Source organism: Egretta garzetta, unplaced genomic scaffold (assembly GCF_000687185.1).
Source record: "Egretta garzetta isolate BGI_Z169 unplaced genomic scaffold, ASM68718v1 scaffold81, whole genome shotgun sequence".
Classification (NCBI taxonomy): domain Eukaryota; kingdom Metazoa; phylum Chordata; class Aves; order Pelecaniformes; family Ardeidae; genus Egretta; species Egretta garzetta.
This window is the reverse complement of record NW_009258671.1, coordinates 5583008-5607994: the sequence shown is the minus strand read 5'-3', so window position 1 is coordinate 5607994 and position 24987 is coordinate 5583008. Positions and strand designations below refer to the sequence as shown.

The 24987-nt window shown below is 41.2% G+C and overlaps 1 protein-coding gene across 1 annotated transcript in view; it reads left to right on the top strand.

The window, feature by feature from the left end:
• The window catches only part of ITPR2 (inositol 1,4,5-trisphosphate receptor type 2), a 240872-nt gene that overhangs the window by 134329 nt on the left and 81556 nt on the right, over positions 1-24987 (top strand). Inside the window, exons 39-43 of the mRNA XM_035888507.1 lie at positions 18531-18639; positions 20270-20457; positions 21776-21959; positions 22539-22795; positions 23701-23901. Coding sequence (XP_035744400.1) covers positions 18531-18639; positions 20270-20457; positions 21776-21959; positions 22539-22795; positions 23701-23901 — 939 coding nt within the window. The remainder of the gene's footprint in view (positions 1-18530; positions 18640-20269; positions 20458-21775; positions 21960-22538; positions 22796-23700; positions 23902-24987) is intronic.

Sequence of the window (24987 nt, the reverse complement as noted above, 5' to 3'; positions counted from 1 at the left end):
TCTCGAGTGGTTTCCTGTGAACCTTTGGCTCTAGGTGAAGGACGAGACAGATGCATTCACTGTCTGAAAAATGGTCGACTGTTGGATCAATAGATCAGATAGTTTGGTGGATGGGGTGAATATCCTTTGCCACTATTAGACACAGTGGTATGAGGCAGATTTTCTGCTGAGAGTGTCTATCTGCCAGGTGGAGTAGTGTTTAGGCCACAAGATGGGCTTGCGGTTGTGAAGCCGTCCTTGTCCAGCTGAGATACCTATGGCATCTCTCGACTACTGAAGGCACTCAGTAGGCACACGGCTTACTGCCCGACAGGCACGTTTAGCATCTTCTCCCCAAAACCCAGTGATCTTTGAAGGATGTGGGAATATGGCATAACATTTCATGTGAAATAGCTGTCCTCTAATGTAGTCAGTATGCCTGATACCATAAATCCTGTGGTAGATATTTACAGAGTAACTTGGGCTGTTAAAGGGAAACTTTAAAAGGGAAAGCTTTTTGTAATCAATAATTAAGTTGTTTCAGCTGTGGCTGCATCTCCTTCTGCCTGTGTTGGGAGTCCTGATTTAGGTAAAACTTTAGGCAGGAGGAAAGTATTCTGAGACAAGATGCTTACCTGCGGGTCCCAGGGTCATCAGTGTGCGCCGAGGACGGTAGCACCTTTCAGGAGTGGGCTGTGAATTAGGGCCTGCGAGATCTGGCCGTTTCCCCTCAGTCCTGCTTTTGTCTTTTGCTTTATGATACAAGATTTATATTTGCATGTCAAGAAACAGATCATAATGGTTATCTTAGAATTCACTGTTATTTTGCAGTGTTTTTATGAGGCCAGTAGCCTAATGCTGCAAAGTTGTTTGTAATGTTAAGCTTCTACACCTAAAGCAGTGAGGTATCCATGGTAACTGGCTTGCCTGTACACGGTACCCCAGGCTGCCTTTTCACACAGGTCAGAGCACGCACATTCCCAGATACTGACTCAATTTAGTCTGCCTTAAACGTCAGGTATTTTTAAAAAGACACTGGCTCTGACTTTTTTTTTTTTTTTCCTAAATCGAATTTTGTATTTAATTAGCCATTTGAGCCTCTGCATTCTGCTAGTGAAAGCAATACAAAAAGCCTTTGCCACTGTAAATACATCTGTTGCCTGGACCTATTCAAATTAAACCTTTCTTGTGCTGAAAATGTTAGGGGCTTTGCAGCAGGGAAATCCAAATTAAAGTTCTTACTTTACCACTGAAGAGTCATCCTAAGGTGAAGCTTACAACAGCACAATTTCATCAAGGTCCTCTGTAAGGTACTCAGCAGGCTCCGTTTCCTTTGACTTCTTTTGTAGTTGAGGGTGCTCCAGGATTAGACTCCGAAGATTATCCTCCTTCCTTTCCCATCTTCTTGTTGATTTGCAAAATATATGTTCATTGAAGATTTGTTTCTGTTCTAATCTATAGTGGGGTTTTTTGCTGTTGTCTGAGGTACTTATCTGCATATACCAAAGCCTGAGGAAAATTCTCTGCAAAACTGAATGCCATGCTTGGAACATTTTCGCCTGCCAGTGTACTTCCATCTTAAGCTTGTCCTGTCTGGGTTTTTTAACATAATTTTGCTTCACCATGTTTTGTTCTGTCGGTTCTAATGCTTTTGCTATAGTGAATCACCAGGTATGTTTCTTCTGAGCGTTCAGGTTAGTGATTTGAGCGTGGAGGAGGAGGAACAGGCTCAACTTTTAACCAGATGCTTCTTTCCCAAATGCTCACTTGCCCTTTTCCAGTCTCCTCCAGAGCTGTTTTACCAAAGAAGGAGGCATGATTACCAGAGTTACTGAGGGGGAGAAGCTACAAATCAAGTGTCACATGTATTGTAATGTGTCATTGGTACAGCCAGGGGACAGGGAGGAAAAAGGCAAACTGAGAGGGGACAAGAAGGAAGAAAAAAGATGGATTACAGCAAAGCAGGAGAGACAAAATCCAGATCCTCTCCTGTTCTTCTGCATCATCCCTTCTGCACTACATAAATCTGTCAGGCTTTTGGCCGAGTCTCAGCAGCTCTGGTTGCCACAGCTAGAATACTAATACTTGTTTCTACATATAGTGAATTTTAGGCCAGAGAAGGACATTAAGTATGTAGGCAGAGGCATCTGCATGACACTCAATCCTTAGCAGTCAAAAAACCCATTTCATCATCAAGTGGACTCACAGGGAGACAGAAAGGCGCTTAATATGTATAGGAAACCAATTTATGTAACAAAGTCATTGCAAAGTTGTAATTAATCAAAGGAACTAAATAACAGTGACATTCTGGGCAGTGTTATTTAGGGCTAAATAAGTGATCTGGTGTTCATAGGCTGTCATCAGAACTGAGAAGTCTGATGCTGTGGCTGTTGCTGCCATGCAAAGACATTCTTTAGTGTCTTGGAGGATGAGGTATTTTGGACTTCGTTAGTACAAGAACAGGAAAAGTCATCTGTGGGAGGCAGAAGGGTAGGTTTGGAGAGTTCCCTGGCTGAGCAAGTGAGCATGGGTACTCAGGGCAACACCAGCAGAATGTCTCACTGAAGAAGGGAACCTAGAGCTTCTCTCTAAGGAGCTGCCTTTTGTTCAAAAGCTAGTGTATTTCTACCCCCCCATTGTTTTTATATAAACCAGTAGTATTTTGCTAAGCAAAGATGAAGACAGGTAGATGAAATACAGACCTTTTACATGTCAGGATTTTGGCAATGTACTCTTTTGTTATAGCAATTCTGCTTTTTGCCTGTTGAATGTAGGGTTCCAGCTGATATTTTGGGTCACTATAGTACTCCGCTCTGGGTGTCTCCTCATCAGAGATTTCATAAAAACAATTTTTCCCTTGAATCTACATTGCACTGCACTGTTTTTTGGATCCAATACAAATAGAGTTGGTACACTTCATGTTCTCTTTTAAACACACATGGATTGCCAAAGAGGATCAGACCAGAGGATTAAGAGGCTGTCTCTCTGTGTGGCCATCACCAGTTGCTTCAGAAGGTCTAAGAATCCCCACTGTAGGCTGCGTTGAAGTTTTCTATTCTTCCTGAAGTCTTGGGATAATCCTTAACAGTAAGATCATAAATCTGTGGCCCCTAAAGCATGAGATTTTGTCTTCTTTCCCATAGTTGTTTTTTTAACATTTGCTATTGTAACTGGTTTCGCTTGTTGTCTATGGAAATGCCCAAGTCCTCTTTGAGTCTTGCTGCATTCTTGGCCTCTGTGACTTCCCATGGTAATGAGTTCTGCCATCTAATTATGTGCAGGTTAACAAGCATTTCTTTATCACTTCTTCATTGACCACCTTTACATTCCATTGAAGGCCCCTTCTTGGGCAGGAGAGGAAACAGGAATTCCCAACCAACCCGTCTCACCATTTATACTTTTCTGTACTGCTGTCACATCTTTCCACCTCTTTTCCAAGGCGACCAAAATCTTTAATACCACAGTTTTTCCACACCTTTGTGTGCTCGCAGCACTTCTCTGAGCCTTCTAGGAGATGGCAACCTGTAGTTAAGCGCAGAACTTCAGATGAAACCGTGCCCTTGGTCTAACTGTGGGCACTAACTTCGTCTGTGCTATTTCCCACCCTATTCAACCTTTTAACATGGTTTTCACAGAGATATGCTAACTAAATGAAGCAGCAGTGCTGCATTCAGAACACAGGATTTTACTAATGATCAGAATAGCCTGAGCTGTGAATTATGTAGCCCCTAAGACTGTTGGTGGGTCTTGTTTTGTATTCATTCAAAGCACTGACTGGCTGGCATGTGTATACAGTCCAATTTCCAGTTATTGGAACTGTAAAGTTCCTCTTGGTTTTCATAATGCCATCGAGCCCTAACGTTGGGATGTTGCATGGCATTTATCAGAGAAATGTTATTAGCAAGGATATCAGTACTCTTGAAACACAGTAGAAAAAATCGCAGTTGTAGGACCTCCAGAGCAGGTTTTCTGCAGGCTCACCGTCAATCTATGTTGTACTTAACAGCTCTAAAGAAGCATATGACATTGTATTTCCATAGCTGCATGCTTTGCATGTAGGAACATTCCAGTGATAATATATTTCTCCTTGGAAGCAATAGAAATTTAGGCATTATAATGGCAACAGCTTCATAATAAATGTATACTAAAATATATTATGATGAAACAGCTACTGCACATGTGCAGCAATCTTATCTCTGACATAAATAACTCAGCAATTTTAGCAAATATTAAATATAAAGGGGCAATTTAATATTATGGGTGAACAGCTTGCGTATTAAATTTTATATAAACATGAATCTGTCTTTTAGTAGTGGGAATGTGAAAAGCTGAGACAGCCTCATGAAAATGTGTCTTCGTCTCTCCCTTGTCTCTTAACTTTGAACAGCTGATGTAATTTTGAGCGAATTTTGGTCATTTTTTTCAACCAATTCCGGAGTTGCTTGAATGTGTTTTTGTTTTTTTTTCCTGTTCAACCTACAAGAGAACTTTTTCCTGATGTTGTGAAACTTAGCATTTAAAAATTGCTGTTGCTCCTAAAATAAGACGACAGCTAAGAAGCTATTGAGCTCTGGCATGACAGCTAATATACCTCCGAAAGTTATTAAAAACAAAATGTTACTCTCTTAATAACGTTTCAGTTTCATTCAGCAACTTTGGCTAATAGAAAGGCTTTATGAAACTTCTGCTGCAGTGTTACGCAAAGTCAGAATTACTTCCATAGCACTCTTCAAAGGACATTATTAGGTTTATTTGTTTGAACTGATGAAATCTTAAGACTCCGAGAGTAGAAAACTAATATTGGCCTCTAATTTAAAAGGGAAGAAAGATCGAGAACTGCTTTGAAAACAGAGAAGTTTTTTCTGGTAAAAGATGCCTTCAAAAATCAGAATGTCTGTCTGTCATTTGGAAGAGATGCTCTGTTATAAAAACTTCAGATATGCCAAGATAGACCAGGTCCAACACCAAGTCACTGCAGTTTTGTGAATCAGTAGGTAAAAGCCAGGATAAACCTTGATGGCCCTTGGATAGGTGCTTAGTCTTTTCACTTATTAATGACATTAATCGGAGTTGAGGTAACCTGGCCTGACCTAGGGTCGAAACAAAGACCTGATTCCTCAGTCCTGGGGAATAAACCTGCCAAATGCTTTTTTCCAGCCTCCTGAGGAATTCAGTGCTCAGGTTATCCTAGAGCCTAACTCTTCCATGTTGCAGCACAGCCTTTGCCAGAACAGAAGCAGAGCTCAGATGTTCAATAACTTCATTTTAGTTGTAAGATTACCATTTCTCACACTTTTCTAGGGGGTCCTTTCCTTCTAGGATGGCCCTACCTCATAATCCTGGATTACCATTTATTCTTAGTTACTTGGGCACTGTTGCTCGCAGTGGATGTGCCGATTTGCCGTTTGAGGAAGAGGAGATGTGGAGCTTTGCCACAGTAGCCGGGTGTCAGCAGCTATGTCCTTGCTGAGAGTTGGTAGCAAAGATCTGAGCTCCTCTTAGCACGCAGTATCAACAACTCTGCTGGAAAAGGTTGCTTAATATTTACTTGATAGTTACCACCTCTGGCAATCAAAGTCATGAGTCAGGCTCCTAAAAATTATGAAATTACTTTGGTTTGGTTTCTTGACAATCAAAAACCCGACAACATTTTTTTTTTCTTTTTGTTTTTCTCGCCTTGTGGCTCTGGCCACACAGATTTCACATTCCCAAGTACTATTCCTGGGACCAGGAGCACTAGAAATTATGTGTGTGGGAGGGGTGGGGGGGCGTAGTTTGGGGGTTTTTTGTTTTTAGTTAGAATTTCCATACAAGCACATAACTCTAGGTACTAAGCTTAAAGTTCCAGCAGTCATGAAAAGGTTAATACAGTTGGGAGAGTTGGCATTATTGGAAAATTCTCAATTAAGTTTACTGGCAAATATTCAAACTACTGCTTTTTTTAAAACTAGGGGACAGGAATTAGAAATATTTTCAAACTATCCCTGCCGAAGTGGATAGTTAATAAGACCAAGTGCTAGATTTGGAGTGTTTGTCTAACTTTGCTCTACTTTTCTATTAGTCTGAATGCCTCCTAATCCCACAGATATGGTGAAATCAGTGCAGTAGCTGGCTTTGCTTCAGGTGGGAATTGTTCTCCTCTGCTTAGAAATGGAGGATGCTGCTTTGTTTTCTTTGCCGTGCTGTGCAGTATAGAGCAAAAGGAGAACCTGCCTATCACTGCAATTAGCACTTAGGACATGTCATGCTGTGTCTTGATCACATCCAGGCTGTGTCTTGATCACATCCAGGCTATTCTTTTGGGCTGATGTGTGGCTCATTTTCCAGCAAGGTAGGTGCTAAGACTGTGTTTCCATATACTGTTGATAACACTGGCAGTTTAAATATTGCTGCTGCCCTGAGCTGCCACAAGGTTGGCTTCCTTTACCTGCTCCTGTTCTGCTGCATGGGTAGAAGCTGCTTAAATACATTTTGACCATCTGTTTTCCCTTTGCAGTAGCCACAGTCTGTGCCAGACTGCAGGAGTGCAAACTCACTTGGCCCAGCTTTGTATGTTCGCCTTTCAAGAATTTAAAGTCTTTCCTTTAAAGTTGCTTAAGGCCTGATTTTGTACAGTCTTTAAGCACCTAAAAGTGCAAGTATACTTGGAGGTAGACACACACACGCGCACGGTTTTCTCCCTAATGCCTGAAGTCCAAGAAATTGGCAATGATTTGGTATCTTTTCATCTGAGAATGCAAGGGGCATTTCTCGGAAGCATCAGGCATGTTGGTCATTTTGTCAGGCTAGTTCTTGGGGCACTATACATAGGGTTGCTGGTCATTGTCAAAAACACATCTGTAAATCATGGGGGGACAGAGTCTGGCAGTTACATGTACTGAATGCTGTGGCTTTCGGGCAGGAATGAGTGGCATTAGAGGAAAAATGGTTGGTTTTGATGTGATCTTGGAATTGTTTTGAGACAGGGTACATGTCCCGTGATTATTTTGCAAGGTAGTACATGCTGAGAATTAGTTCAATATCACTATCTTTTTTTTTTTTTTAATAATATAGACCTACAGAGCAATTCTAGCTCAGTAATTAATATTAACTGGGAATGTTTGTATATATTAGAGAAAGTGGCACACGTCACAGTTCAATGGCATTTCCTCAGTAAAACCCCAAGACACGAAGTACTCATTTGGTATTGATACAACCCAGAAATCACGTCAAATCCATTGAAAAATTTCCAGAGGCCTGGTAAACCAGATTGCAAAATAATCCTGATAACCTGGTTTACAAAATGTATAGGTTCTTTCAAACATAAGCAGTGACATGAGTACCTGGAATGCCTTAGAACAAATTCGGAATTTCTGAAGTGTCTTCATCAATCTTTACTAGTTGACAATGATGAAGTCAATGAATCAGTGGAGCTGGTGGTGGGTAAAAATGAGCAGGTAAAAACTGAAATACAGAAGTGCCTCCTGAGCCACTTTGAAAATCCTGAGCCGACAAGTGAAGATCCTAGCATACCTAATTCAGAAAAGAACAGGCAGTACGTCTGCAGTGCATCCCTTATCTAGTAAATCGGGTATCCATAATGCTTTGGCTTTGAAGTTCAACATAATAGCAACATGGCGAAACAGAATAATGTAATGAAAATACTATTTGGCCACTTCTATTATTTTTCCCTAGCTACCTGTTTCAAATTGCTCTTAAAACATCAAAGCACAGTAGTGCTTATAAGTATGCATCTGGAAATTAAGTGTCTGTTTTAGTAAATATTCACATTAGGACACTTAGGGGTAAATTTTTCTTGCAGAGCATGGGGAGTTCCACACAGAAATCCTGTTAACAAATAATAGGATTTGTGTGCATAACTCCCTGTGCATCACTTTGAAAGTTTACCCCCTGCAGCATGAGAGTTAGATAATTCTAGTCTTTGAAAATTATGCTTTTCAGATCTGGTCTTTTTTTACAGTATGTTATTGATGGTGCAGTCATAAATGCTTCTGAATAATCATGATCAAATCCTACATTGTTTTCTTCCAGTGGTGGAGAACTTGGGTTATTGGGCATCTCAACACTTTGTCTTGTACTAGAGAAAGTTGCAAAGGAAGCATTAAATGTGCAAAAAAATTACAGGTGCAAACATGATCTGTTTTGTAAGTGCACAGTTTATAACTACAGGTGGAAACCACATAACCAAATGAGCAGCAGGACAAGTGACAGATTTTAACAATAATATTTGCCCACGTCAAAGACCTGTTCTATATATACAAATGCCGCAATTATATTTAGAGATCTTATATTTGGACAAAAAAATGGACATTTGACAGCTAGTAATATTTTTATTAATATTAATACACAACATCAAGATGTATTTTTAAAATGTTTTCTTCTCAGTCTGATTCTGAATGCACCAATGCTGAGGTTTTCACTAATTCAAACAGTTTTTCTCTACTGCTGTATTCATAGTGGAGACGCTTTTTAGAGATACTGCCAAAAAAAAAAAAAAATCTTTCAATATGACACTTTTCCTGAGTTTCTTCAGGGTGCAAAATTGGACAGTTACCAGGCAGAAACTGGTTTTCTTGCAACGTGTCCAGTATTCTTTTCACTATCTATATTGAAAATAGACTGGCAATAGCATTTGTTTTGCAATATTTTGGCACTTAAGCTTCCAGCTTTCTATGGAACCTGGAACTGCAAAGGAAAGAAGAATTAAAAGACTGGTAAAAAAAAAAACAAACTATTTTTTTAAACCACTATAGTTTGGTTTTAGAGAAGGGTCATGCTTGTGGTTCTTTATTTTATCTGAACCTGTTAATGAATCTCCGCACTAGTTACCGCCTCAGGTTTATCAGTTAGCATTTCTGATGTAGGCAATTTGCATTAAGACAAGCGGGATTAATACCAGATTTGTGTAGGATTGAACAATGGCACATTTAAAATGTGGGGCATCTCTGCCTAATGAGAGACAGCTGAGAGGTGTGGGTGGCCAGTTCTGCTCTCCTAGGAGAACTGTGTCATGAAGTCTGGTGCATATTTTGGCTTTTTTTTTCTTTTTAGAGTTGTATAAGAACTTTTGCCAGACAAAGTACATGTCTGCTCCTTCTCCTACTGAAGTTGCTGGCAAATCTCCTGTTGATTTTAGTGGAAGCAGAGCTGGACACCAGCTGGACCCAACGTCATATTTAAAAGTGCTTTTTCCCTGGGGTGAATAAAAGCCCCAGTGTGCAAATCACTGCTGTTGGGTGTCATATTTTACTGGTGAAAATATATCAGTTTCAACTATCAGTTGGCTATGAAAACATCCTGTTGCAAAAAGATCAAACCCAGGAAAAATCTCACTCTCTGTAAAAACAACCAACCAACCCCCCAAAATAAGCAACCTCCCCCAACTTGCAAGCCCCCTGGAAGTTGCTGGCATCATGAAGACAGAAATTTTCCACTTCATGGATGTAGTAGGAGTCAAGACTCAGGGGTTCGCTTCCAAGCTCGTGCTTGTGCAACACTGCGTATGTGGTAGCTGTGTGCCTCAGCTGATCCCTTTTGGAGACAAGATGTGTGCCATCTTACATTTCAAGAGCAGGTTGAATAATCATTTAAAGGGTTATAAAACTTCCATGCTTGGTATCTTCACAGAAGCCACTTGTACAAGATTCATCCTTCCCCTACCACATTTCATCTCCAGAGGAAATAAGGGAACAAAATAATGTGAAAATGGGTGAAAAAGAACAAAAAAATCACCCTGAAGCAGACACTCAGGCCAAGCAGAATAGAAGTTTCATTTATAAATGGTGAGAAGAAACGTGTAAAAGTAGGTGTTTTTTAAACAGCCTTCATAGAAAGCCAGGTTTCTAACCTCATCTATATTTACTACAGGAAAAGTTGGCATGATGTCTTCATAGATTATGTGAGATGACATATTTTTGTCACCTAGCTTCTTCTAATGTAGACCACGAGATCTTCAAATAGTTTCTGTCTGAGAAGCCACCTAGTCGTGATTTAGTAACTGCCAGCAATATCCCACCTCTTCTTAAGCTGTTCCAATAGCTAAATGCCGTTACTGTTATATATATTAAAAAAAAAAAAGTCATAACCCACAAACTGAACAACCTAACTGCCTCTACCTCTTTTCTAGCTGAATTTCTCACCAGTGTGTCTTACACCTTTATCTTGTAGACTGAAGTAATCCATTATCGGATTTCTCATGCAGATAGTCAGAAACAGAGTTCATGTAGTTCATGTTTAGACTGATAAGCTCAGTAGATTGAAAGCCTTGAATTTTTGATGAGAAGGCATGTTTCATTCTCTAATTGCTCTTGTGGAGCTTCTCCAAACCTAATCCAATTTGTCAGCCTTTTTCTTGAATTGTGGACACCAACTTGTGATACAGAAGTCCTACAGCAATGTGCCCCTGCATATGGAGAAGTAAGATAGTCTCCTACATAGGATCCTACATAAAAGCTTTTGTTATCCTTTCCAGAGTCGTGTGATTTTGGGGAGTTGCCATTCCACTGATTTTTCTCCAAGACCTTCCATTCTTTCCCAGAGTCATGGCCTCCTAGAACAGAGTCCTCCATTTTATGATGTTTGGCATTTTATTGTTATTATTGCTATAACTAGAAGTACAGAGGTTTGGACATAATGAGGCTCATATTGTTTGCTTCTAGTCGGTTTAATAAATGATGCCTAAATTGTTATGAGTGGCTTGACCTCATCCCCCTTTCTTCTTGTATTCTTTCTAAATGCTATTAATAGTTATTTTCTGTATTCTTCCATTTCATTGAAAAAAAAAAATCAGGCAGACAATAAATACTACATGAAGTTGCCCATTAGAAGCCCATACACTTGTTTATGATTTCTTGCTTTAAACTGCACGTTGAATTCTGTCAGTCATTTAGCTGTTAAGCCATTTGATAACTGTCCTTGTGGGGTTACTTAATCAAAAATTTTGCCTTACAGGATTGCGTCACACCACCAGTTTATCAAATTTTACCAGTGTGATGTTTTTTGTTATTAGCAAAACCAGAAGATAATCTTAAGAAGTTTGAGAGAGACTTTTTCTTAAACACATATTGAGGCAATTATTACAACATGGTGTCAGTATTACAACTGCCATCAGTTTATAGTAGCTTCCTTTAATTTTCTATTAATGGAGCTCAAAATCAGCCATTCCTTTGTTTGTCCGAGAATTGATATCAAACTCACTGCAGTGGGTTTGACATCAGTAAAAAGTATAAAAAGTACTCCCATGTACGAGTGTCATTGCACATCAGATTTCTCCCAGTTCTCTGGGATTTTGCTTCTGTTCCAAACTTTCTGAAAACCTCTATTAGTAGACCAGAGATCCCATCCCTCTCCTCTTCTATACGTGGCTGCAAGTTACTCAAATCTGAAGATTTAACATGCCTGAATTCCATGCATCCTCCCGGACGAATACTGGAATATAATCACAACATCAACCACTGTAGCTTAAAAATATTTGTTGGATATGGCTGCCTGTTCTGTGTTATGACTGATAATCTGTGCATTTCCACTTCATTATTTCAATGTGGAGTGAAAGCCAGAAGAGATCACCAGATCATCCAGTTCAACCTTTGGAAAATCATAAATATCATTCCAATTCCTTAAGGAGCATGCAAAGTTGTGTAAGACAGGACAGTTAATTTTTGGCAGCGTCATACAGTGAGCTGGTGCTGATGCAGGTATCCATGATAAGCCTTATGTACCCCTTACAGCCATTGCTTCCCCACGCAGAACACGCCATCCTTATGTGGAACCAGTCTTTTGCAGGCTCGGAGAAGGGAAGTGAATAAACCATTGTATTAAGGCATTTAAATCGAGTTTAAAGTTGAACAAGTGTAATGAAACATGGACTGAGAAAGCGTAATTTGTTTGTGTCTACAGGTTCCTATTGGAATAATTTTTCCCTATTGAAAACTTTTGTCTGTCAATCCCTAGGTATTTAAAACTGCAACAACAATAACCAGTTGTTGCTTTCTTGTGTCCTCAGTCTTTATCCTAGCTTTTGCTGGAGACAATACAGTGGTATTCATGGGTAACAATAAGACTGTTATGTTTCATTGTGGGTTTTTTTCCAAGGCTATACAATGTTCTAGCCATTATAGAAGGATTGCAGTCAGCTGAGTGATGTTTACATGCCACTTCCATACCCTAATAAGAGGTATAAAAGAAAGTGTATTGTAGCCAGCAGGGGAGAGATTCAGCTTGGAAGGTCAGGACTTCTGCCACTTGTAGAAACCTAGTCGGGGAAGATAGCACTGTGCTGCCTAGCGTGCTTTTATTTTTGGCCTCTGCTTCAATAATGTGAGTGTCAGTAATAGTTGCTGCAAACTGCTTATTCATGCTACTGCTGTGATCATTTGCTTTTGGGCAATATTAATTTTGTGGCTGTACTAAGTTAGGAAGCTGTTTGCAAGGACATGAATGGCATGGCTGTCTCACTTGCCCTGGCAGCAGTTTGTCTCGTCCACATGTTGGGGCTGTTCTTGACTATGTTTTTTGGCATTCCCATAAAAGCATACCCAGACACCTATGCCAGCAGGATCGGCACTTCTGGGAGCAGGGTCTTTCCAGCATTTTCTGGCATGGTGCCTCACACAGTTTTTCGATAATGGGGTGGCCTACACAGCACCAGGCTTGCCAGCGTCAGATGGGATTCACCTTTTACAAAGGGGGAAGAGGGTCTTTGCTCACGAGCTAGCGGGGCTCACTGACAGAGCTTTAGAGTAGAGGTGAGGGGGGAGGGGGATAATATCAGGCTTGCCCATGACAAGCTGTGGGATGACACGCCAAGGCTAGAGGTTTGGGGTGCTAGCGAGGGCTCTCAGCCTGTTGCTCTGAGATGTGCAGGCTACACTGGAGCACACTTGAAGTCTTACGGCGATGAGCAAGGGGCTCCTGAGGTAATAGGAGCCAACAGGGAAACACCAGTAAAATACCTCAAAGGAATTCAGGGGTGTTCCACTAAGAAGGTGGCATGGCCGACAGCCCACCTGGAAGCACCTCTGCACCAATGCCTGGAGCATGGGCAACAAACAGGAGAAGCTGGAAGCCACCATGCTGCTAGAAAGCTACGACCTAGTTGCCGTTACAGAAACTTGGTGGAACAAATTCCATGACTGGAGTGCAGCTATCGATGTCTACAGGCTGTTCAGAAAGGACAGGCAAGGATGGAGGGGCAAAGGCGTTACCCTCTACATCCAGAAACAGGTAGAGTGTGAAGAGCTGTCTCTGAAGAATAGCCATGAGCAGGTTGAAAGCTTATGGGTAAGAATGAGGCAACAAAGGGAACCTTGTGGTTGGTATCTACTACCAGCCATGCAGTCAAGGGGAGCTTATTGACAAAGCCTTCTTACTTCAGCTACAGGAGGCGTCGCGCTTGCAGGCTCTTGTCCTGCTGGGGGACTTCAACCACCCCAACATCTGCTGGAAAAGTAGCACGGCAAGCTGCAGGCAGTCCTGGAGTGTGCTCCTGGAGTGCATTGAGGATAACTTCTTGAGCCAGGTAGTAGACAGCCCTACCAGAGGGCATGGTCATGGATGGTCGTCACTGGACCTGAGGGTCACCAGCACAAGTGAGGTAATCGGCGATGCCAAGATTGGAGGCAGCCTCGGCTGCAGTGGTCATGCACTGGTGCAGTTCGCAATCCTGAGGGATATGGGTCAGGTGAAGAGTAAAGTCAGGACCCTGAATGTTAGGAACACAAGCTTCCAGCTCTTCAGGGACCCCCTGGGAAACTCCCTTAGGGACAGGGGAGCAGAACAGCGGAACAGAGCTGGTGGATCTTTAAGGATGCTTTCCATAGAGCGCAAGAGCTCTCAATCCCCAGGTGCTAAGAGATCAGGAAAGGAAGGCAAGTGACTGGCCTGTGGGTCAAGACCTGCTTGTCAAAGTAAAGGGCAGGAAGGAAATGCACAGGCAGTGGAAGCAGGGGTAGATATCCTGGAAAGAGCATATGGACACTACCGGGTTGTGTAGGGATGGGGTCAGGAATGTCAAGGCACAGCTGGAGCTGAGCTTGGCAAGGGACACAAAGAATAATAAGGGCTTCTACAGGTATGCCAGAAAAGGAAGGTCAAAGAAAGTGTACTCTCCCTGATGAGCAAGACTGGCAAACTGGTAACAACAGACGAGGAGAAGGCTGAGGTACTCAACAACTTTTTTGCTTCAGTCTTTACTGGCATTCTCTCTTCCCACACCTTTTGAGCGAATGGACCACAAGACAGGGACAGGGCAAAGTCCCTCCCACTGTAAGAGAAGATCGGGTTTGTGACCACCCGAGGAACCTGAACATATGTAAAGACTATGGGACCTGACGAGATGCATCCCAGAGTCCTGAGGGAACCAGCTGATGTAGTTGCCAAGCCACTCTCCATGACACTTGAAAAGTCATGGCAGTCAGGTGAAGTCCCTGGTGACTGGAAAAAGGGAAACATTGTGCCCATTTTTAAAAAGTGTGGCAAGGAGGACCCTGGGAACTACTGACCTGTCAGCCTCACCTTTGTGCCTGGGAAGTTCACGGAACAGATCCTCCTAGAAACTATTCTAAAGCATGTGGAGGACAGGGAGGTGATTCAAGACAGCCAGCATGGCTTCACCAAAGGCAAGTCCTGCCTGACGAACCTAGTGGCTTTCTATGATGAAGTGCCTACATCAGTGGACAAGGGAAGAGCTACGGATGTCATCTACTGGACTTCTGTAAAGCCTTTGACACAGTCCCCCACAACATCCTTCTCTCTAAATTGAAGAGATACAGATTTGATGGGTGGACTATTTGGAGGATGAGGGATTGGTTGGATGGTCGTATCCAGAGAGTAGCGGTCAGCAGCTCAATGTCCAGATGGAGATTGGTGACAAGTGATGTCCCTCAGGGTTGTGTATTGGGACAAGTACTGTTTAATATCTTAATGACATAGACAGTAGGATCAAGTGCACCTTCAACAAGTTTGCAGATGACACCAAGCTGAGTGGTGCGGTTGACACGCCTGAGGAACAGGATGCCATCTAGAGGGACCTGGACAAGCTTGAGAAGTCAGCCCATGTGAACCTCATGAGGTTCAACAAGGTCAAGTGCAAGGTCCTGCACCTGGGTCAGAGCCACCCCCAGTATCAATACAGGCTGGAGGATGAAGCCATTTAAAGCAGCCCTGCTGAGAAGGACTTGGGGCTACTGGTGAAAAGCTGGACGTGAGCCGACAATGTGCACTCGCAGCCCAGAAAGCCAACTGTATCCTGGGCTGCATCGAAAGAAGCATGGCCAGCAGGTCGAGGGAGGTGATTCTGTCCTTCTGCTCTGGTGGTTCCTCACCTGGAGTACTGTGTCTGGAGCTCTCAGCACGGGAAAGACATGGACCTGTTAGAGTGGGTCCAGAGGAGGGCCACAAAAATGATGAGAGGGCTGGAGCACCTTTCCTATGAGGACAGGCTGAGAGAGTTGGGGTTCCTCATCCTGGAGAAAAGAAGTCTCCAGGGAAACCTTACTGCAGCCTTTCAGTACTTAAAGGGGGCTTATAAGAAAGATGGGGACAATCTTTTTAGCAGGGCCTGTTGCAATAGGACAAGGGGTAATGGTTTTAAACTAGAAGAGGGTAGATTTAGACTAGATAGAAGGAAGAATTTTTTTACAATGAGGGTGGTGAAACACTGGAATGGGTTGCCCAGAGAGATGGAAGATGCCCCATGCCTGGAAACATTCAAGGTGAGTTTGGATGGGGCTCTGAGCAGCCTGATCGAGTTGAAGATATCCCTGCTTATTGCAGGGGGGTTGGACTAGGTGACCTTCAAAGGCCCCTTCCAACCCAAATTATTCTATGATTCTATGAGTTAGTGCTGGAGGTGAGAGGCGTTTCTGATACACTGCGTGAGCATTTGTGCGTTTCTCAGCTCCAGTTCATGCTGCTGGGCTCTTCCGTTCTTTGTTGTGGCAGCTAGTTTCATGAGACTCAGGGAAGTTGTGTGGCTGCCCAAGGACATCACAAAGGGGATGAAGATCCCAAGCTTGCAAATATGTGGGTTAAGTCTGAGGGTGTGTTTTTTGGCACAGCTGTCAGGCAGAGTGGAGGTTTTACCACATTTTTTTTGAACACAATGTCCTTGACTTTTGACACTTTAGCTTCTGAGAACTGTAAGTATTGTCTGGATTTGTGGGAGGTTGAGAGAGGGAGTGATAGAGAGCAGGAATCCTAATAATTTAGATTTGCTCCTTGGGATAAGAGGTGAAGTCTGTGCCTTAGTTTGCATATGGGTGTAGCAGGATTCCCCTTTCCATAGCCAGCTGGAGAAGCATCTTCCTATCACTGCTCCTCCTGGTGTCTTTGAAGGTAACAAGGCAGGAAGAAGAGCCGAGATGTGCCAATAGTTACTCACTTCCAAGCGATAAGACCCAAGTGCTAAATCATTCAGTTTATTAGTCAGATGCTGTTTTGTGGTCTTAAACATTCTTCCTGATAAAATAAAGGCTGTTTTGGTTGAACAATAAAGCTCGTGACCACGGGTATTATTCTTAACTATATATAGATGGCTTTTGGTGTTTCTTCCCGTGACTGCACTGTGACTGTTTATATAATTTACCATGGCACTCTGTTAGTCATCAACAGACTGCGTAGATTGCTGGTTGAGGATGTTGCCTCAAGCAGAGTGGTTAATCAAGTGGTATGGCAAATGCCAGCCTTTCTGATTAAAAGATCTTGTCTCAATGCAGTGCCCATTCTGGATTGGGTCCTAGTCTGGAGTTAGGAAGGGTTTCTGTTCTATGATCTTATTTGCGTGTTACAGTTTTAAGATTCTGTGATACTTATGCCTGAGAGACTTTGAAAAGGGACTTTATTCTGGTTCTTAGTCCGTGTTTCTCAGTTCTGGTGGGAACATTTTCCTCTTCAATAATATGTTTGGCTTCTTCAGGAGATGTGGAAAATGAGGTTCACTTTCCTCTTAAGACACTGGAGTTTGGTCACAGCTAGAGACAGGATGGTGAGCAGGAGGAGCTGGTGCTCTTAGCCATCTCAAAATCTCTTACGGGCTTGGTTAGCGTGCCTTGTCCATGCATGCAGGGTTAAACCCCATCACAAACTAGGCTGGGAAGGAATCTGTCTCTGTGTGAGGTCCGCAGAGACTTCTGGTTCTTTGTCTTCCTCTGTAGTGTAGAGCATGCTGGCTTAAACTCACCTGGAAAATCCACCTAATAAATTCCCTGGCACCGCAGATGTGTAGGTGATGCTTTTTATTTTTCTTGCAGCCATTGTATTTATGGCTTTTGATAGTTTACTACAGGCCTTGCACTTTCCTTGGCTGTTTGAGAGAACTCTGTGTAGACTATTATCAAGTGAAAACATTGAGAACTAGGAAAGAGGGGCGCTCTTGTGTTTTCAGGCTACACATGCAGAATACCACATTCTGGCACTTGCTTGAGGTGGACAAGCCCATTGTCCATGAGGTCCATGAAGCAGTGAAGCTCCACCATGGCATGTGGTTGCTCTTGGAAATATTGCTAAGTTAACAGAGAAGTGGGAGTGTGAGTAGTGGTTCTTGAGGTGTTTCTGGCACTTGCTTCCCCACTCTTTGCTGTCTGTGATGGCCAGAGATGTTTCGATTGAAAAGTTGACTGCTACACTAATGAGCAGGCGCTGGTGAACTTGTAAATACTGAGGCTGCTTCTGGTGCATGTATTTTTAAGAACTGTTTTTCATTAAAACCAGTAGGTGAGTGAAAGTAAGGAAGAAGTTGTCCTATTTTACTGCCAAGCTGTTGAAATGAACCATTTTTCCCCTTCTGTGGTAATCATCAGAGACCTTGCCATACTTTTTTCTGTATAAAATCTTAGGTTACACATACACCTACAGTCGTTGTGTCACCTACTGTCTCTGTAAAGCTGAGTGTTGACTGCAGGTGTTCCCAGGAGACTGAAGGCAAAATAAAAATGCCAAGTAACTGGTACTCTCACTCTTAATTCAATGTGTCTCGTGCTGCAGAACTTAGGCAAAGTGAAAGGGAAGATCTTCAGAGAGCTGCATGCAAATTTTGACTGGTTGTGGTTTTGGAAGTAAAGGAACAAGGAGATACAGAGAATGTTTTAATATTTCATGTGATGTGGCTTCTTTCAGATTATCAGCTGGATTATCAGATCAGCGAAAAGGGAGTGATACTACTCAGCTGCAGAAAATAGGAAGAAAGTATTGCCATGGCAGGGTAGGGCGCAGACACACCGACTGCAGAGCATTGGCTCTTTGTAGAGTTTGTTTCAATATGCACATCTTGCAGATAGCCAGTGAAATTTATTGAGGTGGTGGTATTTGATTTATAATCAATAAGTTTAAAAGAACCTTCAAAGAAAGTTTATACAACAGTATTTTAGAATTCTTCCCTTGAGATTTGTTAGATAAGACCATTAAACATTTGTTTTCTGGACAACTTTACTATTTGTATGTGTACTAATTATAATGGAAAGACCTAATAAATTATACATGTGTTAAACAGCTTGCTTTTCAAACAAAGGAAATCGGCCACAACTCTAATTTCTTCTATTTTTATCTTTCTCTTGAAGGGCAACACTTTAAGGAAAATACTCCTGTATCGCTACTTTAAAGGAGAATATGGAAGTGGTATGAATGGGCCCCTGTCTGCCAGCTACAGCAAACCGGCACAAGTGGGAGGTAAATCAACACAGATCATTTAAAGAGAACAAAATTAGCAGCACCATTTTTTCTAATAGGCACATTGGAAGTGCTCCAGGGATTCACTTGGTAAATAAATCAAACATGTTCTGTAACCAGTTAGAAGAGAGGCAGTATCAGACTCTTCCTATTTTTAAGTTGCATGTGCTTGTCTCGGATAGCTGGTGTGCATTTGGCAGTACCAAAGCAGGGACTTTTCCCATGCCCCCAGTAAATCATTCAATTCAGTTGCATTTGGTAACACAATTTTAATTTGCCAGTAAATCCACATCCAGAAATTCAGCAAAGCACAAAACATTTGAACAAAGATGTTGCTGTTTCTGGAAACTAAAACATTTTTTGAAAGTCCAGATCCTTTACTGATACTTGAAAAAAATAAGAGATAAGGAAAAGCTTCTCATAAAGATACTGGTTAGGCAATGAAACAGATTTCCCCGAGAGGCTGCAGAATGTGTCAGTTCTTGTTACGACTTTACCAGACAAGACTCTGATGGACCTGCTCTAACTACTGTGAGCAGGAGTTTGAGTAGATGATCTCTGTAGGTCCCTTTATAACCTAATTTTTATATGAAGCTGGTAGAGAAGCCACAGGGAGTTACTGCAGGGTGGTTTCTAAGAAAACCCCAAATAATGTATGTCATAGGAAATGAAGCAGAAGCTAGGTATAGAGCCAGGTCAAAATACTTGTCTTTGCATTTTTAGCATATATTAAAGGCATGCCTGGGTTTGTGGGCGTTTTCAAATGTTGCTCAACATTTGGAACTTGACTGTTTCAGTGTAGACACTGGAAATGTTTACAGTCTTATATCCTGTACACCAAATTTTGCTCCCTAACAAAGAGGAGAGTAAAGATTTACTATATTCAGTTCTCTCTCTAAAAAAGTGTGTGTGTGTGTATGGCTTAATCAGAAATGAAGTCTGAACCATTTTAGTCAGTTCATTGAAAGCACTACTGACTGATGAAGGCAGCACTATATTTTTCCTAATGAAGCAGATGCAGCTACATCTGTATAAAAGCAGGTATAGCAGGAAAGGTGATATTCTGTGATAATAATTTATACAGTTTAACAAAATTCCTTGAAACCACACCTTTAATTTAGATTAACTGAAGTCTCTGTTCTTAAAGAATGTCATCATGATGTTAACGGTCTAGGAGTTATACTGGCAAAAGCATTTAGCTAGAAGGTCATACCTGTAACCAGAGTGGATTTACCAGTACACAGTCTTTGTATAGATCAGTCCTGAGATTGAAAAGCAGATTTAAAAGTGGTCTCGGAGCACTGACCATACGCATAGTTTAGCGTATGCAGCAGTGGAATTGAAAAAGGGGTTCAGTGGACAAATCAGTGCCATTTCCAGCATCTTTATTGTGTGAATATCACAACAGAGCAATGGTTCAGGGGTTTTATTTCTTATTAGAGCCCAACATTGCAGTTTCACCCAGAAGTCCTGTTTGTATCAAGGGGAATTTTGCCTCAAACAGAATTTCAAAATTAAATTTATTATATTGCTACTGTGTGCATAAGACAAATTATTATTTTCATAGATTTACTTTCATATACATATATGTGAAACAAACATGAATGGTATGTATTTATCTAATTTGCAGGTGGATTTTCAGGACAAGACTCAGATAAGTCTGGGGTAACCATGTTTGATATTCAGTGCCTTCTGGATAAAGAAGGTGCATCAGAACTAGTCATAGATGTTATAGTAAACACCAAAAATGACAGAATTTTCTCAGAAGGCATTTTGCTTGGTATTGCGTTGCTTGAAGGTGGAAATTCGCAAACACAGGTACTTATTTCATTTACTTATTCACATCTTGATTTTCAAATGCATGTAGTCTGGAGACAAATAAAAAGAACCTTTTTGCTGTGAGTTCTGTGAAAAGTTTAACACTGTAATATGTATTGCTATAATACAAATGCAAATATGCCCTCTTATTATGCAATATCTCATAGTGTAGACTCTTCAATAGAAGAAAACATTTTTCAACTGTCCCTGTGTGTAGCACGGTGCTTCTTTTAACATGGTCATTGCCATATGAACATTATCTCCCGTTATTTCATATGTCTCCTTGTAAAATTAAAAATTACAATGCTTTCCAGTTTATAATATCAATAAAATTAATTTATTTTCTGGAAACATTTAGGGACATTTATCAAAATCCCCAAAGAGGGAAAAACTGGCCATTTGAGAAGACCAATATCTCAGTCCATAGAAAATAACTGCTTTAGACTACAGATTCTAGTTGTGAATGATATCCCTCTCACCCAGCTTTAGCCAAATAAGATGATTCTTTGTTCTTGCTCTATGATCAGCAGTTATCATAAGAGAGGAGAGATGATATGAATCGCTCCCTGCATTTCCCAGTAGTTCATCATTGCCTCTGAAGGGAGCCTAAATAACCAACTCATACCTCATTGCAGGACCGTGAAAGTTAAATGAGAGAATCCCATCCTGTATTTTTATTCTGTAAAAAAGATAATACGATCTATGACCCTTAGGGAGTGTCCAGAAAAAGTTAAAGAAGTGAGATTTTGTTGCAGCTTTCTAAAATGAATTGTTAGGGGCCGTAAAAAGCTTTTACTTTAAGATAGAGTTTGTAAACTCTTGAAAATGATACTCAGCCTGCTTGACAATAATACTAAGGGACTGAACTTAATAACCTAAAATATTAATTCCAATTCTGTATGAAGCACAAAAAAATATATATAAACCTAAGCTATATTATACGTTAGATGTTTCATGCTTCTTGTTGTTACATGACAACAATTACTTTTCACTATTATTTGTAGATGGAATATTATAACTCTAGAATACCTGGAGAAATGGAGAGTGTCACAAAGTAATTTAGCTTCAAGTGTAACATTGTGATATTTTAAACATTGCAAATAGCAATGTTCACCGTTTATCCAAATTTAAGAATTTTATCATCAATCTTTGTTACCAGCCTTGTGTATCACTTTGTGACAGAACTGGTCAGGCAGTGGCTGACATTTGTTCTCTGTAAGTGAAGTAATTATTCATCAGTGGTTTTCACAAAAAATAGTGTATTTTTGTATTTCTTCTTCCTTGGAAGATTGATATCTAAAGAATACATTTTTTGCAGTGTTCGACTTACCAGCAACTGAAGGAGCAAAAAAAGTCAGAAAAATTCTTTAAAGTCCTGTATGACCGCATGAAAGCTGCTCAGCAGGAGATACGATCAACAGTGACAGTGAACACTATTGATCTGGGGAGCAAAAAGAAAGATGATGATAGTGACCTAACCGTATCTGTTCCCAAAAAGAGAGGTAAGAAGGCACCCATGTAAAAGAGGGGAGAAGTGCTTTATATCCAAACTGCATGTATTGCACCACTGATACTATGCTGGGTTGATCAATAGGCTTTAATACTAATCATTGCTAATTCACGTCTAAATTATAGGCCATCTCTTGAGCTGGTTACAAGGAATTAGCTTTGATGAAGTCAGTGAAGCTATGCTGCTTTATACCAGTAGAAGATACAGAGCCATATTTTTAGAGAAGCAGAAGTAGAGGCTGCTGCTAATGGGGCTATTTCACAAGAGCAAGCGCAGGAACTGATTTCCCACCCTGTGGTCCTTCCATTGTTCTCATCATTTATTGTATATGGGAGAGAAATAGTAGGGCTTTTTGTTTTAATGTTCTGTTTCACTCTGGTTTGTGGTTTATTTGGAACATGTTATCCCTGCATGAATGTTGCTTTGATATTCTTTGTAAGTTGCCTAGAGGTCTTCGAAAAGTTAGGCACCAACAAAGAAAAAGTTGCATTCATTATTATTGTTTTCTTATTGTTTAATCAAACGAGGAGAAAGAGTTTAAAAAATGAAAGAAAATTCATCTTCTTTTCAGTAAAGGATTCAACCCTGCATCTGAAAGAGGGTATGAAAGGACAGTTAACAGAAGCATCTTCTGCAACGTCCAAGGCTTACTCTGTGTATAGAAGAGAAATGGACCCAGAAATAGATCTTATGGGCTCAGGAACCGATGCTGCAAATGCAGAAGAGAAGTCCACAGAAGAAGCGATCATGAGCCCTGCCATTGCAATCATGCAACCAATATTGAGATTTCTTCAGCTGCTGTGCGAAAACCACAACCGAGAGCTCCAGGTAAAGTGTTTTTGAGCTGAGCTCCCAAAGAAGTATTACAGGAGCTGGAACTTCATAAGGCAAGTAAAAGCACGCCTGTGTCTGGCTCCTGTTACAGAATAGGGGTGTCTAAAACGTTGTTCTGCTTTTGTTCTAAGGGATAAAATATCCCTTTTCAAGAACCACTTGCATGATCTGGTTTGAGCTCACGTTTATGTCTTCAGAATTGCTTGAGGACTGCAGTGTAGCCACATGGAATTGAGAAGTGTCTAAATGTCCCTGTTAGTATGGTTTCTGTGCACAAATGGTGGATCACTTACCACAGGCTTGAAGGCCACAGGAAGTTTCTGGGCAAAGGTTGGGTACTGCTCTTTTCCCTAGGTATTATGATTGAAGGCTTCAAGATGCTACATGTGTCCCTGCTATCAGTTCCTCCGGTAGATATTACTGTCCCTGTTCAACCTTTGCAAAATTAATTTTCTGCAAATATACCTCGGTGCTGTGTCCAGCAGCCTCCCTTAAAGCAGAGTTGGGGGCAGTTTCAACCAAGCTACCGTTCTGCGCTGACACTGCCAAGGAGCAGTCGTGGTGTGCCACCATACCTGCTCAGCTGTGGGGCAACAAGCTTCCAAAAGAAGGGTCATAATAGATAGATGGGGGCAGGTATGCAGGACATATGTAAGACATCTAAGGCCAGTGCAGATGTTTGCAATGTTCACTCTCCTAAGCCCTCCTTTCTCTACTGATTTAATCAGATAATGTTTCTTCAGTGTAGTGTACTTGAGTACCTAAGGTACAATGGTCACATGGTCATAAATTGTTCCCTTTAATATTTTCACGCAAAAGAATATGTGTTTGACTTGACTCTAACTCTCTTGGTTATTTGTTGGGGTTTTTTTTTGGTGTTCCTTTTCTCCATCCACCAGAATTTTTTAAGACATCAGAACAATAAAACAAATTACAACCTTGTTTGTGAGACCCTTCAGTTTTTGGACTGTATCTGTGGAAGCACGACAGGCGGACTGGGCTTATTGGGGCTTTACATCAATGAAAGGAATGTGGCTCTTGTGAACCAGACGCTGGAAAGCTTGACTGAATATTGCCAAGGTCCATGCCATGAAAATCAGGTAGGGCTGAAATAACTTGTGGATGCAGAAGAATATACCTGAATGTATGGTGTCTGTGTGCTTATGATAAACCCTTCGGTGTTCTTAATAACATAAATCCACTTGTAATTGCTATGACTAGGCTTAACACATTTCAAGCTTTCATAAGGCCTGAACAATCCTTTTAAGTAAAAACTCAATATAGTCTCTTCTTGTAGTATGCTTACATGGAGGGTTTCCAGTCCTTTTGGAGAGAGTTTAATGTCTTATGTCAGTGGGTCCATGGCTTAAATCTCACTTGGTGAGACTGGATTTCAAGTCACAGTTGTGGAATTACATTACATACATAATCTTGTTTTCTTCATTTTCATACATTTTGCCTTTGCTGGTGTTTATATAGCTTGCTAACATTTACTTTCCTTTAATTCACATAACTGCCACAAAGTTTAACTTACTATCTTACTGTACTACCTATCAACGTCTTTAATTATGATTTCTATAGTGAAGTGGATGAGACTAAAGATCATGCTTCTGATCTTCTGTGCCTTGCTTGATGCGGTCTTTTCGAATCATAGCTGTGACTTTTGGTAGGTGTCTCTTCAGAGCCGTGCTGAGGCAGTATGGAAAGGTAAAGAATGTAGTTACATGCTGCTATATTTGATCTGAAGAGAACTGTAGTAAAGTTGTCACAGTGGATGAAATTTCAGAATTTTTACTATGGATTAGCAATGGGAAGATTGCAATGGGTGAAATTACAGAGGCAATCTATTCTTGATGCTAGAAATAGCTCACACACAGTATTAATGCTACTTCATTAACGTGCACAAATGAAGTGAGGTAATTTGAGATAGCCAGCATGGCTTCACCAAGGGCAAGTCCTGCCTGACGAACCTAGTGGCTTTCTATGGTGGTGTGATAGCATCAGTGGACAAGGGAAAACCAACAGACATCATCTATCTGGACTTCTGCAAAGCCTTTGACACGGTCCCCCACAACATCCTTCTCTCTAAATTGGAGAGCTATGGATTTGATGGGTAGACTGTTCGGTGGATAAGGAACTGGCTGGATGGTCGCGTCCAGAGGGTAGTGGTCAATGGCTCGATGTCC